Source organism: Neoarius graeffei, chromosome 1 (genome assembly GCF_027579695.1).
Source record: "Neoarius graeffei isolate fNeoGra1 chromosome 1, fNeoGra1.pri, whole genome shotgun sequence".
Classification (NCBI taxonomy): Eukaryota; Metazoa; Chordata; class Actinopteri; order Siluriformes; family Ariidae; genus Neoarius; species Neoarius graeffei.
This window is the reverse complement of record NC_083569.1, coordinates 114,317,354-114,334,011: the sequence shown is the minus strand read 5'-3', so window position 1 is coordinate 114,334,011 and position 16,658 is coordinate 114,317,354. Positions and strand designations below refer to the sequence as shown.

Sequence of the window (16,658 nt, the reverse complement as noted above, 5' to 3'; positions counted from 1 at the left end):
GCCATTTGATGAGCGGGGGGAGAGTTTTAGCTCTGTGCTTGGGGTTCCTGACTTGTCTGACCTACCTTTTCCTTTGTCAGGGGAGGAGTTAAGTAGGGAGCAGGCTGCTGACCCAGGGTTGGATGGTTTGTTTAAAAACGTTTTGTCCCCCACAGACACACTGGGAGCAGCGAGGGGATACTTCATGGAAAATGGGGTGCTCTTCCGTAAATGGATGCCACAAGGGGAAGATTTTGTGGGGGACGCTTATGTCCAGGTGGTGATCCCTGCTAAATTTCGAGATTCTGTATTACAGGTTGCGCATGACCGGTGTGGGCATGGGGGTGTGAGGAAGACCTATGACCGTGTCCTCCGAACCTTCTTTTGGCCGCACATTAAAAGGGATGTCTGCATATATAAAGTCATGTCATACCTGTCAGGTCACCGGTAAGCCTAATCAAACTCTCAAACCTGTTCCCTTGCGTCCGATTGTAGCCGTGGGCGAACCTTTTGAGCATATGACGCGGTACGCGGTGGTCCGGACTACCGTTGTGGTCCGGACCACGCCGTTTTCAGGTGTGGTCCGGACCACCAAGTTCAGAAGACAAATAAATTTTAAATTTTCAGCTACTTCTTCCCCTAATTTAGAATAAATTCTTTCCTTTGCCCTTTCTTCTGTTGCTTTGTAGTCTCTAGCACATTTTTTCTTATTCCTTAGAAGCTGTTCATAACCACCCTGAGACATAATGACGAAAGTTGGTAAAATTATTTTTCACTTCCCTCGTGGCAGCTCCCGCTTTTTTACATGCGTTAGAACTGGTATCTTTTATTGCGCGTGTGTTTTACGCATGCATTTCTCTTCCGGTTTGAGAAAAAATAACAAATGATGTACGACTTTGTAAAAAAAACTCGTATTAAATGACAAACACAGTATGATTTTGGTAAGTTTTTATTTATATCGTAATATAATACAGCATACGGTGAACCGGACCACAATCCAGGAAAAATAATTAATTAATGCCCTCGTTTTGTATGGAAAATACGGTGATCCGGACCACCGCGTACCGCGTCATATTGTTATCGATTGCGTAGGCCCACTGCCAAGGTCAAAGAATGGCAGTAATTATATTTTTACGTTAATGTGCCTGAACACTCGCTACCCCTTTGCTTTTCCGCTGCGCACCATCTCTGCGAAGGCGGTTCTGCGGGCTTTGGTTCAGTTTATGTCCGTTTTCGGTATCCCAAGATTTGTGCAAAGTGACCGTGGGTCTAATTTTACTTCCCGCGTTTTTGAGGGCGTTTTAAAACAACTGCGCATACAACATCTCACATCCACACCGTACCATGCTCAATCGCAGGGTTCAATCGAAAGATTTCACCAATCTATGAAGTCTCTCTTGCGTGCCTATTGCGTGCAGCTGGATGCGGACTGGGAAGAGTCTTTACCGTGGCTCATGCTGGCTGCATGCGAAGTGGTGCAAGAGAGCACTGGGTTTAGCCCAAATGACTTGGTTTTTGGACACAAAGTGCGGGGACTTTTGTCAGTTTTGGGGGACGTGGGTAGATCGGTTGTTCCGCCCTCCAACGTTGAAGGTTATGTACTCGGTTTCAAAGACAGGCTGGCAAGGGCGCGGGATGTAGCAAGAACAAATTTGGAGGGTTCTCAAAAGAAAATGAAACGCCTGTATGATCGATCCATAGAGCGTAGATCCTTTGAAGTCGGTGACCAAGTGCTTGTGCTTTGTCAGTTAGGTGGGTCACCATTAGAGTCCAAATTTGAGGGTCCCTATTCCATTATCCGCCGGATCTCCAATGAAAATTATTTAGTGGCAACTCCATCCCGTCGAAAAAAATCTACACTGTATCACGCCAATTCAATGAAGCCCTATTATGAATCTTCGTATCCCCACCCAGTTTTAGCCTCTGCTCCGGATTTGACTGGGGAAAGTGGGCATGAAATTCTTGATCCAAATGATGGCGTTCTTCGGGGGCGTTTGAAAAATTCAGAGTGTTTGTCAAAATTGGATGGGATACTGGCGTATTTGACAGAGCCTAAACGAGAGGATTTAATTCGCCTCGTACGTGCATTTCCTGCTTTGTTTGGGGATACTCCATCTCGAACCACTTGGATCGAGCACAATATTGATGTTAGTGATTCGGCCCCGGTGCGGCAACGCTTTTATCGCGTGTCACCAGAAAAATGTCGAGTGCTGGAGTCGGAAGTGCGATATTTGCTGGATAATAATCTGGCAGTCCCGTCGTTTTCAGAATGGGCGTCCCCGTGCATTTTGGTAGAGAAGCCAGACAAAACGGTTAGGTTTTGCACAGATTTTCGAAAGGTGAACAGTGTCACTAAAGGGGACAGTTTCCCGTTACCTCGAATCGAGGATTGTATCGACTCTGTGGGGTCTGCCAAATATGTAATGAAACTTGATCTCTTAAAGGGATATTGGCAGGTGCCGTTAACTTCAAGGGCTATGGAAGTCTCCTCCTTTATTACCCCATTCGGTCTGTACTCTTATACCGTCATGAGTTTCGGCTTGAGAAATGCGCCGGCAACTTTTCAGCGGCTTATGAATCGGGTAATTGCGGGTTTAGAGGGCTGTGCCGTTTATTTGGGTGATTTGATTCTGGTCAGCGACACTTGGGAATCGCATCTGCAGAGGCTCAAATCGGTGTTTGAAAGTTTGACTGAGGCGCAGCTGACTGTGAACCTCGCAAAATGCAAATTTGCTAGGGGGACGGTGACTTATCTTGGTAGAGTTGTCGGTAATGGGGAAGTGCGTCCGATTGATGCGAAAATTTCGGCTGTCCAGCAATATCCACTTCCCGCTACAAAAAAAGATCTGCGTCGATTTTTGGGCTTAGTGGGTTTTTACAGATGTTTTTGTAGGAATTTTGCCACCGTGGTAACCCCATTGACAAATCTTTTGAGGGATGGGGAGAAATGTGTGGGGTGCTGACTGCCAAACGGCGTTCGAAAATGTTAAGTCACTACTTTGTTTTGCGCCTGTTCTGTCTGCTCCATGCTTTGATAAGCCCTTTGTATTACAGGTTGATGCCAGCAACGTCGGAGCGGGTGCTGTTCTGATGCAGGCTGATACGCACAATATTTACCATCCTGTGTGTTTCTTTTCAAAAAAATTTTGTTCGTACCAATGACACTATTCTGTGGTGGAGAAAGAGACATTGGCCTTAATATGGGCTTTGCAGTACTTTTTGGTCTACATCAGTTCTGCCGTGTCCTTGACTGTTTTTTTCTGACCACAACCCTTTAGTTTTCTTAAATTCGCTGAAGTGTCCAAACCAGCGCTTAGTGCGTTGGTCTTTATATTTGCAGTCATACTGTTTGGATATTAGGCACATAAAAGGGTCAGAAAACATTGTGGCAGATGCATTATCCCGTGTCTGATCATTTGCTGGTTTTGTATTTTTTGTTCCCCTGTCTCTCTTTTGCTCTCTCTATAGGAATCTGTGGAGGACTGCGATTTTAGGCTCTGCGTTTTCCAAAAAAAAAAAAAAGGGGGGGCGTGTGACGCCTGCGAGTGTTTCGGGGGCGGTGCCTCTGTTGACAGCGCGGAGCTGGAAGTTGATTGTGCTGAATGTCGCCAGCTGCGAAGCCTTCACCTGGGCCTATTAATAGGACTTTGTTTGTGGGTGATGTGCGCCGTGAGCGTTAGGCTTCACGTTGGCCATGGGTTTGGGCTTGGTAATTTGTATTTGTTAAAATTGTATGAATTCCAGTAAAGAGCATGATTTTCTGTTTTGAGTGCCTTATTTTGGGTTTGGGGTTATTTGTTTGAGTCAGAATGTAACACCTCCTTATCTATCTATCTATGGAGGTCAATTCAACCTCCTTTGGTACACACTACACACAGGTCAAAACCCCTCTCTCTCTCCTACACACACACACACACACACACACACACAGACAATGTTAGAGGTGCAGAAATGTGTCTCATTTATGACACTAAATTAGTGAATCACTCGCCTAATGGACATAAATTTGATTAAAATGTGGTGATATCAATGTGACATTAAGATGTCCATATGTAACTCCATAACATTTTGAAATATATTCATAAAGTTTTGCTTATTTATTTAATAATTAACTGGATGTACTTGGACCAGAAAGTGAAGAAAAATAATAACAAGAAAAATAATTTAACACGGGCAGCAGATTCAACACCAGTTTCCCCCGTTGACTGTGAGCGTCCCTCTACAGCGCATGCGCAGTCTGTGTATTTGGCTGTGAGAGAGTCGCTCTTTGTTTTGAACGAGTGGTCTGGGTCTCTCGTAAATTTCAAGCAACTCAAGGACTACTTTAGGCAACGAAGTTGTTTGGGAAAGCTATATTAGCTTGACGATGGCTCTTTCGAGGTAATTTAAGACTCTCTTGGCCTTAAGAGGCTTTTGGGAAACCCACCCCTGTTCATTCTTAATAATATATTTATATTCAGTTACATCTCCAGTGTTGACCTGCTCTGGCTTTCTGGATTTTATAATAAAACCCTCCAGCCCATAGATCCTCAATCATCTCCTTCATCCTCTTTATTTCAGGGAAAATAAACCAATGACAAAATGAGGAGCAGAGACGGAACAAAAAGACAGCACATGGCTCTTGTCACCAAACTCGACCAGCATTCAGAAGAAGAAGAAGCCTTCATTTACCACATGCACACTTAAGTACAGTGAAATTCATCCTCTGCATTTAACCCATCTGAAGCAGTGAACACACGCACACACACCCAGAGCAGTGGGCAGCCATATTACAGCACCCGGGGAGCAGCTAGGGGTTGGGTTAGGTACCTTGCTCAAGGGCACTTCAGCCCAAGGCTGCCCCATGTTAACCTGACTTCATGTCTTTGAACTGTGGGGCAACCGGAGCACCCAGAGGAAACCAATGCAGACACGGGGAGAACATGCAAACTCCACACAGAAAGGCCCCCCATCGGCCACGGGGCTCGAACCCAGAACCTTCTTGCTGTGAGGCTACAGTGCTAAACACTACACCACCGCAGTGTTTCCCATAGACCAGGTAGCAATTTGTGGTGATCCACTGTGCCGATGAGGGAATCGTGCGCGGTGGTGTCGTGGCGGTCGGTGGAGTCGGTCATTGGAGTGTATGCAAAGTGTTTACGGTGGGCGGTGTTCAAGCACACAGTATTTTTCTTCAGAGTCACCTGCTGGGACTATTTTAAAGCTACAAGAAGCATTTGAGATTATTCGGTTCAATCTAAATTCTTTCAATTTCTTTTAGAGAAGACAGCTAAAACAATTTTTACCAGAACCCTGTCTGGTTTCATTCCTCGACCCAACTTTACATTACAGGGCAGGCCATTAGTTTGCTGGGCTTGATGTCGGTGGAAAACCTGTCTTTTAAATTTATGAAAATTACTCACCAAAATTGAACTTTTTTTACCTTAGTTTTTTGCCTTTTTGATAGTAATCTTTCAATCATTCTTTAGTTGACATTCAAGGAATAAATTGCAAAAAACAAGCTGGAGGTTTTTATTTTAAATATTGAACTCAGCACTTACCTCAGCCAATACTAAAATGAAAAATAGTATAATGTAACAACAAAATAATAAAATATCATAATTAGATGTGGCGGCACGGTGGTGTAGTGGTTAGCGCTGTCGCCTCACAGCAAGAAGGTCCAGGTTCGAGCCCCGTGGCCGGCGAGGGCCTTTCTGTGTGGAGTTTGCATGTTCTCCCCGTGTCCGCGTGGGTTTCCTCCGGGTGCTCCGGTTTCCCCCACAGTCCAAAGACATGCAGGTTAGGTTAACTGGTGACTCTAAATTGACTGTAGGTGTGAATGTGAGTGTGAATGGTTGTCTGTGTCTATGTGTCAGCCCTGTGATGACCTGGCGACTTGTCCAGGGTGTACCCCGCCTTTCGCCCGTAGTCAGCTGGGATAGGCTCCAGCTTGCCTGCGACCCTGTAGAACAAGATAAAGCGGCTAGAGATAAATGAGATGAGAATGAGATAATTAGATGTAAGAAACCACTTAAGGTAACATCAAGGCAACTAACAATAATGAAAAAGCATTACCCTAATTGGTGCAAAGCCTGCATGCCCTATCAGAACATTTAATTCTGCGTGGCTTCCTGAAAAAAACTCAAGTGCCCTATCGTAAGGGAAGTCACTGGGTTCGAGACCATTTATGGATATTCGTAAGCAGGCTGCCAGGTGTGTTCCCCTTGGAGCCTATTCCTGAGGTCTGTTTTAATCTATGGATAAAAAAGTACATTTTCTTCATCAAAGCACTAAAAATTTTCATTACATCAAAAAAACATACAAACGAATACTGAATTTCTATGTGCTTACCCTATTCATAGCTGAGAAATCCCGCTCGCAATTCAGAAAAAAAACTTTTCAATACTCATCTGGGTTAAAGCAGCAAACATTGAGAGTCAATGAAATTATAATAGTCAAATAAATACTAAGTTATTATTAGCCTATGGGCATCCTCCAGTAGCCTCTCTCAACTACTGCATTGTTTCTTAAAATATTCAGATTTTATGCTTCAGATAGCATCAACTAGGCATCCCCGCGAGTATAACAACATTTTATTTAGGCTAGTGGGAAATCCTTATTTATTGTGAATGTCAAGCCACTATTAATAACTTGCATGAATGCTGAAGCGGGATAAGCGGGATAATGCAATAAGGCCGGTGTCATGGTCTGAATTTACCACCAGTCTAGACTTCCCGGAAGTTGACCGGGAAAAAAAATCTGTCTGCGCATGCGCATGGTCAATTTATACCAGCACACGATCAGACCGTGACACCGGGTACGTGCACAACGGCAGACCTGTGTACATGCCTCTCCGTCGCTCTCTCTCTCTTTGTGTGCGCGCGTGAACGAGAAGAGCACTATGAATGAATGGAACGATACGCAACGGAATTTTTTTTTTCAAAATCGCGAGTCTGATTATGTGGCGATAGGAATCCATTGTGTGGCGCTGCACCACACAATGGTCTGTATGGGAAACCCTGCACCGTGCTGCCCAAAAACTTGCTCATTTAGAGAACATATCAGATATTAAACTGATAAGAACAAATCTTACACTTGAGCTTAGCCAAAAGGCCGAGAAGTGAAGGGCTCTTTAACTGCCTTATACATATTAATAAATGTTGAATGAATCTCAACTGACATTCACACCACCATATCATACTCTATTTAACGGTGCTGACTGCAAAGTGATCTGAAATTTTCAAAAATTTTTTCCATGCATGGCATTTTCCTACATCTCGCAAGAACAATATCAGGCTGACGAGATGTGATCATTTTGATGTCCTGAGGGTCACTTGTCTCTGTTATGGGACCATTTTCCTCCCTCTTAAGGTATACGGTACGGCCCTACAGAAACAGGAAACAGCCGAATGCGGGGAGCTTTAACCAGTTAGCATAACTATGGAACTGCGTCACACCAGGATGGTGACGCGAAGAAAACATTGTGACACTGCATCGACCTCGGAGAGTTTTGAGTCACAGGGATGTAATTTGTGGTTGACCTTCACGAAAAGATCCGTGAAAAAAAAGACAAATATATCTTTTCTATGTTACTGCTTTTGTGTTATTGTTTCTTTCTCTGTAAGATCAAAACATTAGGTGCATAACTCCATACACACTACCGTGGAGTCGAGCTCATGGGTTCTAAGGCTAAGATAGCTAAACGCTAGCTAGAATGATTTAGTTATCTGTCCAGAAAAATGACACGTCATCTAACCTTGCTCTATCTTGCAGTTACACTCACTAGGCAGGCTTTCCTTTTCATTTACGCTGGCTTTTAGCTGGCAGGAGAGCCGAGTCCACCATGTTTGCCCACACCGACTTGTTTTGGTTAAAAGTAGGTCCAACACGCCCCATGGTGGTCATGTGATATTGTTGCTTACTTGCTTCAGCAATCTCCGGAATCGTAAAATGTGGGACGTATTTTATCTCGGTAAAACATTTACACATAGGAGACACAGTGTGTGCAGCAACAAAGCATCTCAAAATTCCAACAGCAATAGAAATAAAACATTTTACCCAGAATTCAACTTTGCAGTCAAAAACTTTAACCCAAACCCATTGTTAATGTTCCTCACCAGTGATCCATAGAGGCTGTGGATTGCTGTACTGTGTGTGAAAGGCTGGTTCTCCTCTCTCTCCTCTGCACATATAAACTCCTGTGTGATTCAGAGCAGCAGGACTGAGAGTGTATTTGCCTCCAGATCCTCTGCTGCTGTCTGAGAGGAGCTCCACAGACATGTTATAGCCACGACTATTTGTTATTTGAGTTAATCCGGATCTGGAGAGAACAGTTGTGTACCAGCTGAATGTCCAGTCTGTAGAGGAGCCTGTAACCTCACAGCTTAGAGTCACTGAGTCTCCTTCAGTCAGCCAGCTCTGTGGAGATACACTCAGTACTGGCAGTGGTCTCTCTGTTGCACAGGAAACACAAAATGGTTAATCTGTAGGTTTATTTAATAATGAGAATCTAAGAATATCTAATTGCACATTTTAATGTCTCACTCAAGCAAACTCACACACCCACACCTTCCAGTGTAACAGCATCACTGAAGTGTGATGAGCGTGAGCCTCCTCTCTCTGCTCCTCTACAGGTGTAGTTACCTGTGTGGGTCACTTTAACACCACTGATTGTGTACACCTGTTCACTACTGACACCACTGTGTGAAGGATCTTTATACCAGCTGTACTGCCAGCTAGAGACACTTTCATCCTCTATGTCACATCTCAGAGTGACGGCGTCTCCACTGAACACCTGTTTATCAGGATTCATGGATGCTATAGGTTTCGAGCTCGCTGTAGAACAATAATACAAGATCTAAACTATCATGATGAATTTGTCATCATTCATATATCATGATGATTTCAGAACAGTGAAACATTTATCATCTAATCTCCAAAACATGTTTTTATCAACAACAAAATAATTTTTTTTTAAATGTATATTTATGAACAGGTATCATCTGTTTCCAAACTGAACTGGATAATGTCGGCTGTAGTCTTTATGAACCATATACATTATGATTCACTCTTACACACTCATGTTTCTGTCACTGGTAAAAGGAAGCAAAACAGGGCTGTGAAAAACAGCTATATCAGCAATAAGTGGTGATCGTGATGTGAGCAGTTCCAGTTTGTGTGAATGTGATGAAAGTGATTTGTCAGTAGTTATGGTTTCTTACAGAAGCACTTTATTTTACAAAGCCCTGGTCACCGAGTCACAGAGTAACTACAAAAGACCAAATACACAGTCAGGAAATGTTATAAATAATTACGAATTACATCAAGATGTTAGATGAGTGGAACTACACATCTGAGTTTCTGTGATATATGCAACATCAGAATAATATTGAAGAATTTACAAACGTTGAAACAAAATGAAATATTCTGATTCAGATGATATCTTGGACCAGGTACAGAGGTACTATTTTTATTTAAACACAATAATTTGGAAGAATCTGCAAAAAGTTGAAATGAAATATTCTGATTCCGATTACATCTTGGGCCAGGTACAGAGGTATGATTTTTATTTAAAACACATTAAACCCATGTTTTCATTACAGTGAATTTGTGTTTAACTCTCATTACCTTTTCTATCATAATTTATGAAAATTGCTTTATTCAACAAAATCAATATGACTTTACAACACTTGATGGAGTTCAGATGTTTGTTTATAAACATATATACTGCATATTATAACGTGACATATCCAACCCCAAATCTGAAAAAAAAGTTGGGAAATGGAAAATGCAAATAAAAAAAAAAAAAAATCAGTGATTTCTAAATTTACTTTGTCTTGTATTTCATTGCAGACAGAATGAACCCAAGATATTTCATGTTTGCTTGGCCAACTTCATTTAATTTGCTAATATACCCGTAAATCCATTCCTGTGTTTCAGGCCTGCAACACATTCCAAAAAAGTTGGGATGAGGCAATTTAGGGCTAGTAATGAGGTAAAATAATTCAATAATTATGTGATTTGAAACAGGTGATGTCAACAGGTGATTGTAATCATGATTTGGGACAAAACCAGTATCCAGGAAAGGCCGAGTATTTGAGGAGCAAAGATGGGCCGAGGATCTCAAGTTTGTAAAGAAATGTGTGAGAAAATGACTGAAATGTTTCAAAACAATGTTTTTCAAAGGAAGACAGGAAGGGATTTTGATATTTCACCCTCTATGGTGCATCATATCATTAAATGAGTCAATGAATCTGGAGGAATTTTGGTGCGTAAAGGGTAAGGGCTCAAGCCTATCCTAAACACCCGTGATCTCCGATCCCTCACACAGCACTGCATCAAGAACTGCCATTCATCTGTCGCTGATAGAACCACATGGGCTCGGGATTACTTTGGCAAACCTTTGTCAAGCTACAATACAGAGTTACATTCACAAATACCAGTTAAAATTTCACTGCCCAAAAAGGAAGCCTTATGTTAACCGTGTCCAGAAGAGCCATCAACTTCTCTGGGCTCAAAGGTGTCTGGGATGGACCATCACACAGTGGAAACGTGTATTGTGGTCAGACGAATCAGTCTTCCAGGTCTTTTTTGAAAGAAATGGAGACGGTGTGCTCTGGACCATCCAGATTGTTACCAGGAACAAGTCCAAAAGCCAGGGTGTGTCATGGTATGGGGTTGTGTCAGTGCCCTTGACAAAGGTAGCTTACACTTCTGTGATTGAGCATTAATGCTGAAAAGTACACTGAGATTTTGGAGCAAAATCTGCTGCCTTCAAGACGACATCTTTTCCAGGGAGATTTCAACAAGACAATACAAAACCACATTCTACTCACATTACAAAGGCGTGGCTATGGAAGAAGAGGGAGTGTCCCCTCTGTCCCCAATAGAGAATGTGTGGAGAATTTAGAAGTGGAAAGTATGACAGTGACGACCCTGTACTGTTGCACACCTTAAGACCTGTTTGCAGGAAGAACAGAACAAAATAACACCTGAAACGCTTCATCACTTGGTGTCTTCCATCCATAAACATCTTGTAAGTGTTGAGAGAATGAATGGCAACATTACAAATGCTTTACTGTCCCAAATTTTTGGACGTGTTCCACAAATCAAAATAAGTGTTTATTTTGAGGAAAAACAAACAATAATAATAAAATGTGCTTTTGTTTCGTTTCAAGTGCAATGCAGGTCAAATTTATTTACAAATTATTGTTTTGTTTTAATTTCAATTTCAACATACCGTCCCAACATTTTCTGACTTGGTGTATTTACAGCTAGAGTATCCATCCATCCATTATCTGCAGCCGCTTATCCTGTCCTACAGGGTTGCAGGCAAGCTGGAGCCTATCCCAGCTGACTATGGGCGAGAGGCGGGGTGCACCCTGGACAAGTCACCAGATCATCGCAGGTCACAGACAACCATTCACACTCACGGTCAATTTAGAGCCACCAATTAGCCTAACCTGCATGTCTTTGGACTTTGGAGCACCCGGAGGAAACCCACGCAGACACAGGGAGAACACGCAAACTCCACACAGAAAGGCCCTCGCCGGCTGCTGGGTTCGAACCCAGAACCTTCTTGCTGTGAGGCGACTGTGCTAACCACTACATCACCGTGCCGCCCGTGTATCACGTAGTGTATTCAACCTATGTAATTCACTTATGTTAACTATATTTCTGCAAACCTGTTAATTTATACAAATTAAATTTTTTTCTCTCTAAATTTTGTAGTTTATTTCCTATATATAATATCCTTTTTTGTATACTTGGTACTTTTGCACTCCTCCTTCACTGCCTTATCTTTTTCTCTTTATATATTTTGCTGCTGTAACAATGTAAATTTCCCCTTGTGGGATAATAAAAGGCTATCTTATCTCATCACTGATCTCTGAATCCTGTCCTCTGCAGGTGTAGGAACCGCGGTCAGAGTTACCAACAGACCAGAGAAACAACTCTGGGTTTGTGTGGACTCTGTAGACTATATGTCCTCCCTCTGTGGAGAGTGGATCTTTGTTTTTATACCAGCTGTATGACCTCTGAGAATCTCCTCCTTCCTGTGTGTTACATCTGAGAGTAACACACTCTCCAATGAACACATGTGTATCAGGCTTTATGGACACCAGAGCTTTAGGTCTCTCTGTAATAAAATGTATACGTGTATGTAGGTAGGTTAAAAAACAAAGGACGTAGTAATTCTCAAGTATACAGAGGTAGAAAGAGACATTTTAAACACCACTATAAATAATTTTATTTGACAAACTATAGATGCATCAATGCCATTTTTTCAGACTGAGTATGAGTAAATAGTTTTGGTACTTCTTGATACAGACATGAAAATTTGGTACTTTGTTAGTATTGAACCAAATGTTCACAAATTTTTTTTAGGGAAATTAATATTATGATTTTTCTGCAGCTGCAAGCTTTAACCACCCAATATTTCAAAAATAGCTAATATAATGTTGGCAAAGCAATTATTTGTCAGTTTAAGTTGAAATTAAACCACAGTAAAACATTCTTGCCAAAGGCATCTTTTTTCTGTCATTCATCCAGATATCCTCCTCTTAATCATCTGAACTTCTGTAAGGATTTAATTACAGTGTATGTTTAATTTGTAGAAATGAAATCACACAGATTTACAGATTCAATAGATTAGCAATACATTCCAAAAAAGTTGGGACAGTGGCAACAAAAGAGAGGGACAGATGTGGAGTGTTCCAAAAAAAAAAAAACCTCCTGCCTGGGACGTTCTACAGGTAAAGAAGTGAACTCATAATTGGAAAGGCTCCGTCATTCACAAGCAAGGATGGGGCGAGGTTCACCACTGTGAAAAACTGCATGGACAAACAGTCCAACAGTTTAAGAACGTTTCTCAACATACAATCGCAAGGAATTTCAGGATTTCACCATAGACAATCCATATTTTTTTTCCAGCTTTATTGGGAACATTAACCATATGAAATACATAATAAAATTACACAAAAAAATTACAATAATTTACAAAAAGGAAAAAAGGTAATGTCACCCAAAGGGGTCAGCACGAACGGGAAAACCCATGCGAGGTACCGCCCACTTTTAACAATAAAAAAGTGAAATCATGAAACGAGGGTTATGTATATAACCGCGGTTCTATGAGTTTCGGATGACCGCCAGAGGCGGTGCTTTCAGCACATGGATATCCATCACACGAACGTGCAGGTCGAGTAATAGTAACAACAAAGTCACGTGTGACCTGGGTGACGTCACCCCGTGACCCCGGCATAAAAGACCGGTAAACCCAGGAAGTGACCTCTTGGCAAATCTTCTCGTGTACACTCCGAGTGACTGCCAAGCTCTGGCGGTCATCCGAAACTCATAGAACCGCGGTTATATACATAACCCTCGTTCTATTTCGTTTCTACTGACCGCCAGAGGCGATGCTTTCAGCACATGGATGACTAATACCAACCAGGTCATGAGGAGTGCCTACCCGTACCCAGTGCTGCTGCGACGGGCCTGGAATGACAGCCGTCGCCACAGGATTATGTGGGACGACATTAAGACGGTAAAACCTGGTGAAGGTGCAGCTGGAAGCCCAGGAGGCTGCGCTGCATATGTCTGAAAGGGGCACGCCCTTCAGTGATGCCCATGAGGCCACCACGCCCCGTGCAGAGTGCGCCCTGACAGCCGGAGGAATCGGGAAGCCACTGTGCCTGTAGGCATGTAATATGGCCTCGACTATCCACTTGGATAGCCTCTGCTTAGAGAGCGCCAGACCCCTCGTCGGTCCTGTGTGGCACAGAAACAGGGCGTCACTCCTACGGAAGCCCTCTGTACGCGACACGTACACCCTGAGGGCGCGAACTGGGCACAAAAGTTCCGACCTCTCACCATGGCCCGCCTCGAACGCCGCAAGGCTAAGGGGCTGGTTGACGAAGGTAGCAGAGAGGGTCTTCGGGAGGAAAGAGGGGTTAGGCCACAGGGTGACCCCACTGTCGCCGGAGTGCCACTGCAGGCACTCCCCACTGACTGACAGCGCGTGTAGTTCCCCGATGCGCCTCGTCGATGTAATGGCCAGAAGAAAAGCAGTCTTCAGGGAGAGCCATGAAATGTCTGCCGTGAGCAGGGGCTCAGAACGGTGCGTCGCAGAGAGCCTGCAGCACCAATGAAGGTCCCATGTGGGTACCCGGCTCCGTTGGGGGGGTCTCAACCGGAGAGCACCCTTCAAGAAACGTGCCACCAAGGCGTGGGACCCCACGGTCCTTCCCCCAACTCTGGCATGCTGAGCAGAGATGGCAGCTGCATAGACCTTGATGGTGGCAGGGGTAAGACCCTTATCAAAGCAGAGACTGGCGGAACAGTCGAATGGTCGGCAGGGGGCAGCATGTAGGCTCCTCCCCCCGAGTTAAGCACCAGTTGGAGAAAAGCCTCCATCTGTTGGCATAGAGGGCATTGGTGGGGGGTGCCCGAGAGCTTGCAATGGTGTTGACCACTGCCGGCTCACAAGGACCTCGCAGGGGGTCCGGCCCTTCAGCGGCCATACCCAGAGCTGCAGACGGGCTGGATCCGGGTGCCAGATCTGCCCTCCCAGCTGTGATAGCAGGTCAGTCCTCACTGGCAGGCACCAGGGGTCGCCGTTCAGAAGTTGCAGCAACTTGGGAACCACACTCGGCCCGGCCACCGGGGGGGCGACAAGCAGCAGCCCGTGGTGGTCCATCGCAACCCTGTGTAGGGTTGGCACGATCAGCAGCAGAGGGGGGGAGGCATACAGCAGTTGCCTCGGCCAAGCATGCGCCAGCGCATCCTGGCCCAGGGGACTGGGGCCGTGGAGGCTGAACCACAGAGGGCAGTGTGTCGACTCCTGGCAGGCAAAGAGGTCCACCTCTGCCCTGCCAAAACGTTCCCAGATGGCGAGAACCACCGCTGGGTTGAGTCTCCATTCCCCGGGATCGGGGTCCTGGCGGGACAGCAGATCTGCTGCCCTGTTGGCAGTGCCTGGCAAGTACATGGCACGCAGGCTCAAGAGATGTCGATGGGCCCACCGCAGAAGTTGGCCAGCCACTTCCAAGCACTGGAGGGACTTTGTGCCTCCCTGGTGGTTGATGTAGTACACTACCGTAGCGTTGTCCGTCCGCACCAGAACGTGTCTGCCGGTCAGGCCTGGGAGGAAGTGCTGTAGGCCGAGGAACACAGCCCGTAGCTCCAGCCTGTTGATGTGCTGCGCCCGTGCAGCACCGGGTGGAGGTGGAGACCGTTGAACCACCTCTGAAGCGGCGTAAGTCCAGAAGTCCCAGCGGGACCAGAGAGGAGGCTGCCGTAAGCATGCCCAGCAGGCGCTGAAAGGTCTTCAGGGCGAGTGACCTACCCCGTCCGAAGCGGCCAAGCAGTAGGCGGATGTTGTGGATCCTGGTCTGGGAGGGAGTTACCATCAACGACCTCGAATCCAGGTGCATGCCCAAGAAAGTCGTCTCCTGGCTGGGCACCAGCGAGCTCTTCTTGTAATTCACCCTGAGCCCCAGCTCTACGACATGCGAGAGCACAGTCGCGATGTTGGTGCGGGCCTGAGCTGCTGACCGTGAACAGACAAGCCAGTCGTCCAGGTAAGGCAGGACACGCAAACCCCTTGCCTGAAGTAGTGCCGATGCCGCTGCCGCACACCCGGTGAACACACGGGGTGCCAGCGATATCCCAAAGGGCAGAACATTGAACTCGAAAGCCTGGCCCTCGAAGGCAAACCGCAGGAACTGCCTGTGGTGTGGCACAATGGGAGCATGGAAGTAGGCGTCTTTCAGGTCGAAGGTGACAAACCAGTCGCCCGCCTGGATGTGGTGTAAGACATCCACTGTACGCAGCATGCGGAATCTCATGGTCCTCAAGTGGGAATTGAGGGACCTCAGGTCGAGGATCGGGCGGATACCGCCGTCCTTCGGAACCAGAAAATACCTGGAGTAGAACCCACCTTGCTGTCTCTGCCTGTCGACGGGAGAGACTGCTCCTTTCTCCAGGAGGGTGGCGATTTCCTGCCGGGGGACGAGGGACTTCCCCGGATGGCTCACGGTGGTGTGTTTGACCCCATGAAACGTGGTGGACGGCGGCAGAACTGGATGCGGTAACCCTCGGTGAGGGTCACCAGCACCCAGGGGTCAACGCTCTCCAGCTTTGGAGCTGTTCGCTGGAAAAGCGGCCGACCGCCGGCGCGCTGATGTCAGCGCCGTCCAGAGCGCCCCCGTCGGTCACCATGGGGGTGACGAGGAGTGGACTGGGTGTAGGGGGCGGCACCGCGGGTCCGGGAGGTGGTGGGGCGGTGAAAGTCATCAACCCGTCTGGTCTCCTGGCGGGTGCGTGGCCGAGACAGAGTCGTTGTGGGCCCCCTGAAGGACTGGGCAGCATTGCCATGGTGGTGGGCCTGGCGGGGGCCAGCGAACTGCTGTTACGCCTAGATGACCTGGGCACTCCGATCCAGGGCTTGCTGAGTGGCTTCGCCAAACAGCTCCCCGGGGACAACAGGGAGAGAGTGCAGCACACGCCGGTCGGGCTCGGCCAGAGGGGACTGTGCCCGCCATATCTGCTGGCGGCCGAGGGTGAGATACGACATCAGCCGGCCCAGTTCCCGCGATGAGTAGGCAAAGGCCTGGAGCCGCGTCACACAGCTCCCGTGATGCCGCGCTCGTCCCCTCCAGCGTCTGGGGGTCCATGACACCTGGCTGGCAGAAGGGAACTTAAAT

General features: G+C 46.1%; 1 protein-coding gene and 1 pseudogene across 1 annotated transcript in view; both read right to left on the bottom strand.

The window, feature by feature from the left end:
• The window catches only part of LOC132882162 (sialoadhesin-like), a 216,871-nt gene that overhangs the window by 162,043 nt on the left and 38,170 nt on the right, over nucleotides 1–16,658 (bottom strand). The window contains exon 4 of the mRNA XM_060915433.1: nucleotides 8,076–8,411. Coding sequence (XP_060771416.1) covers nucleotides 8,076–8,411 — 336 coding nt within the window. The remainder of the gene's footprint in view (nucleotides 1–8,075; nucleotides 8,412–16,658) is intronic.
• On the bottom strand, nucleotides 6,927–7,083 carry LOC132898105 (U2 spliceosomal RNA; annotated as a pseudogene).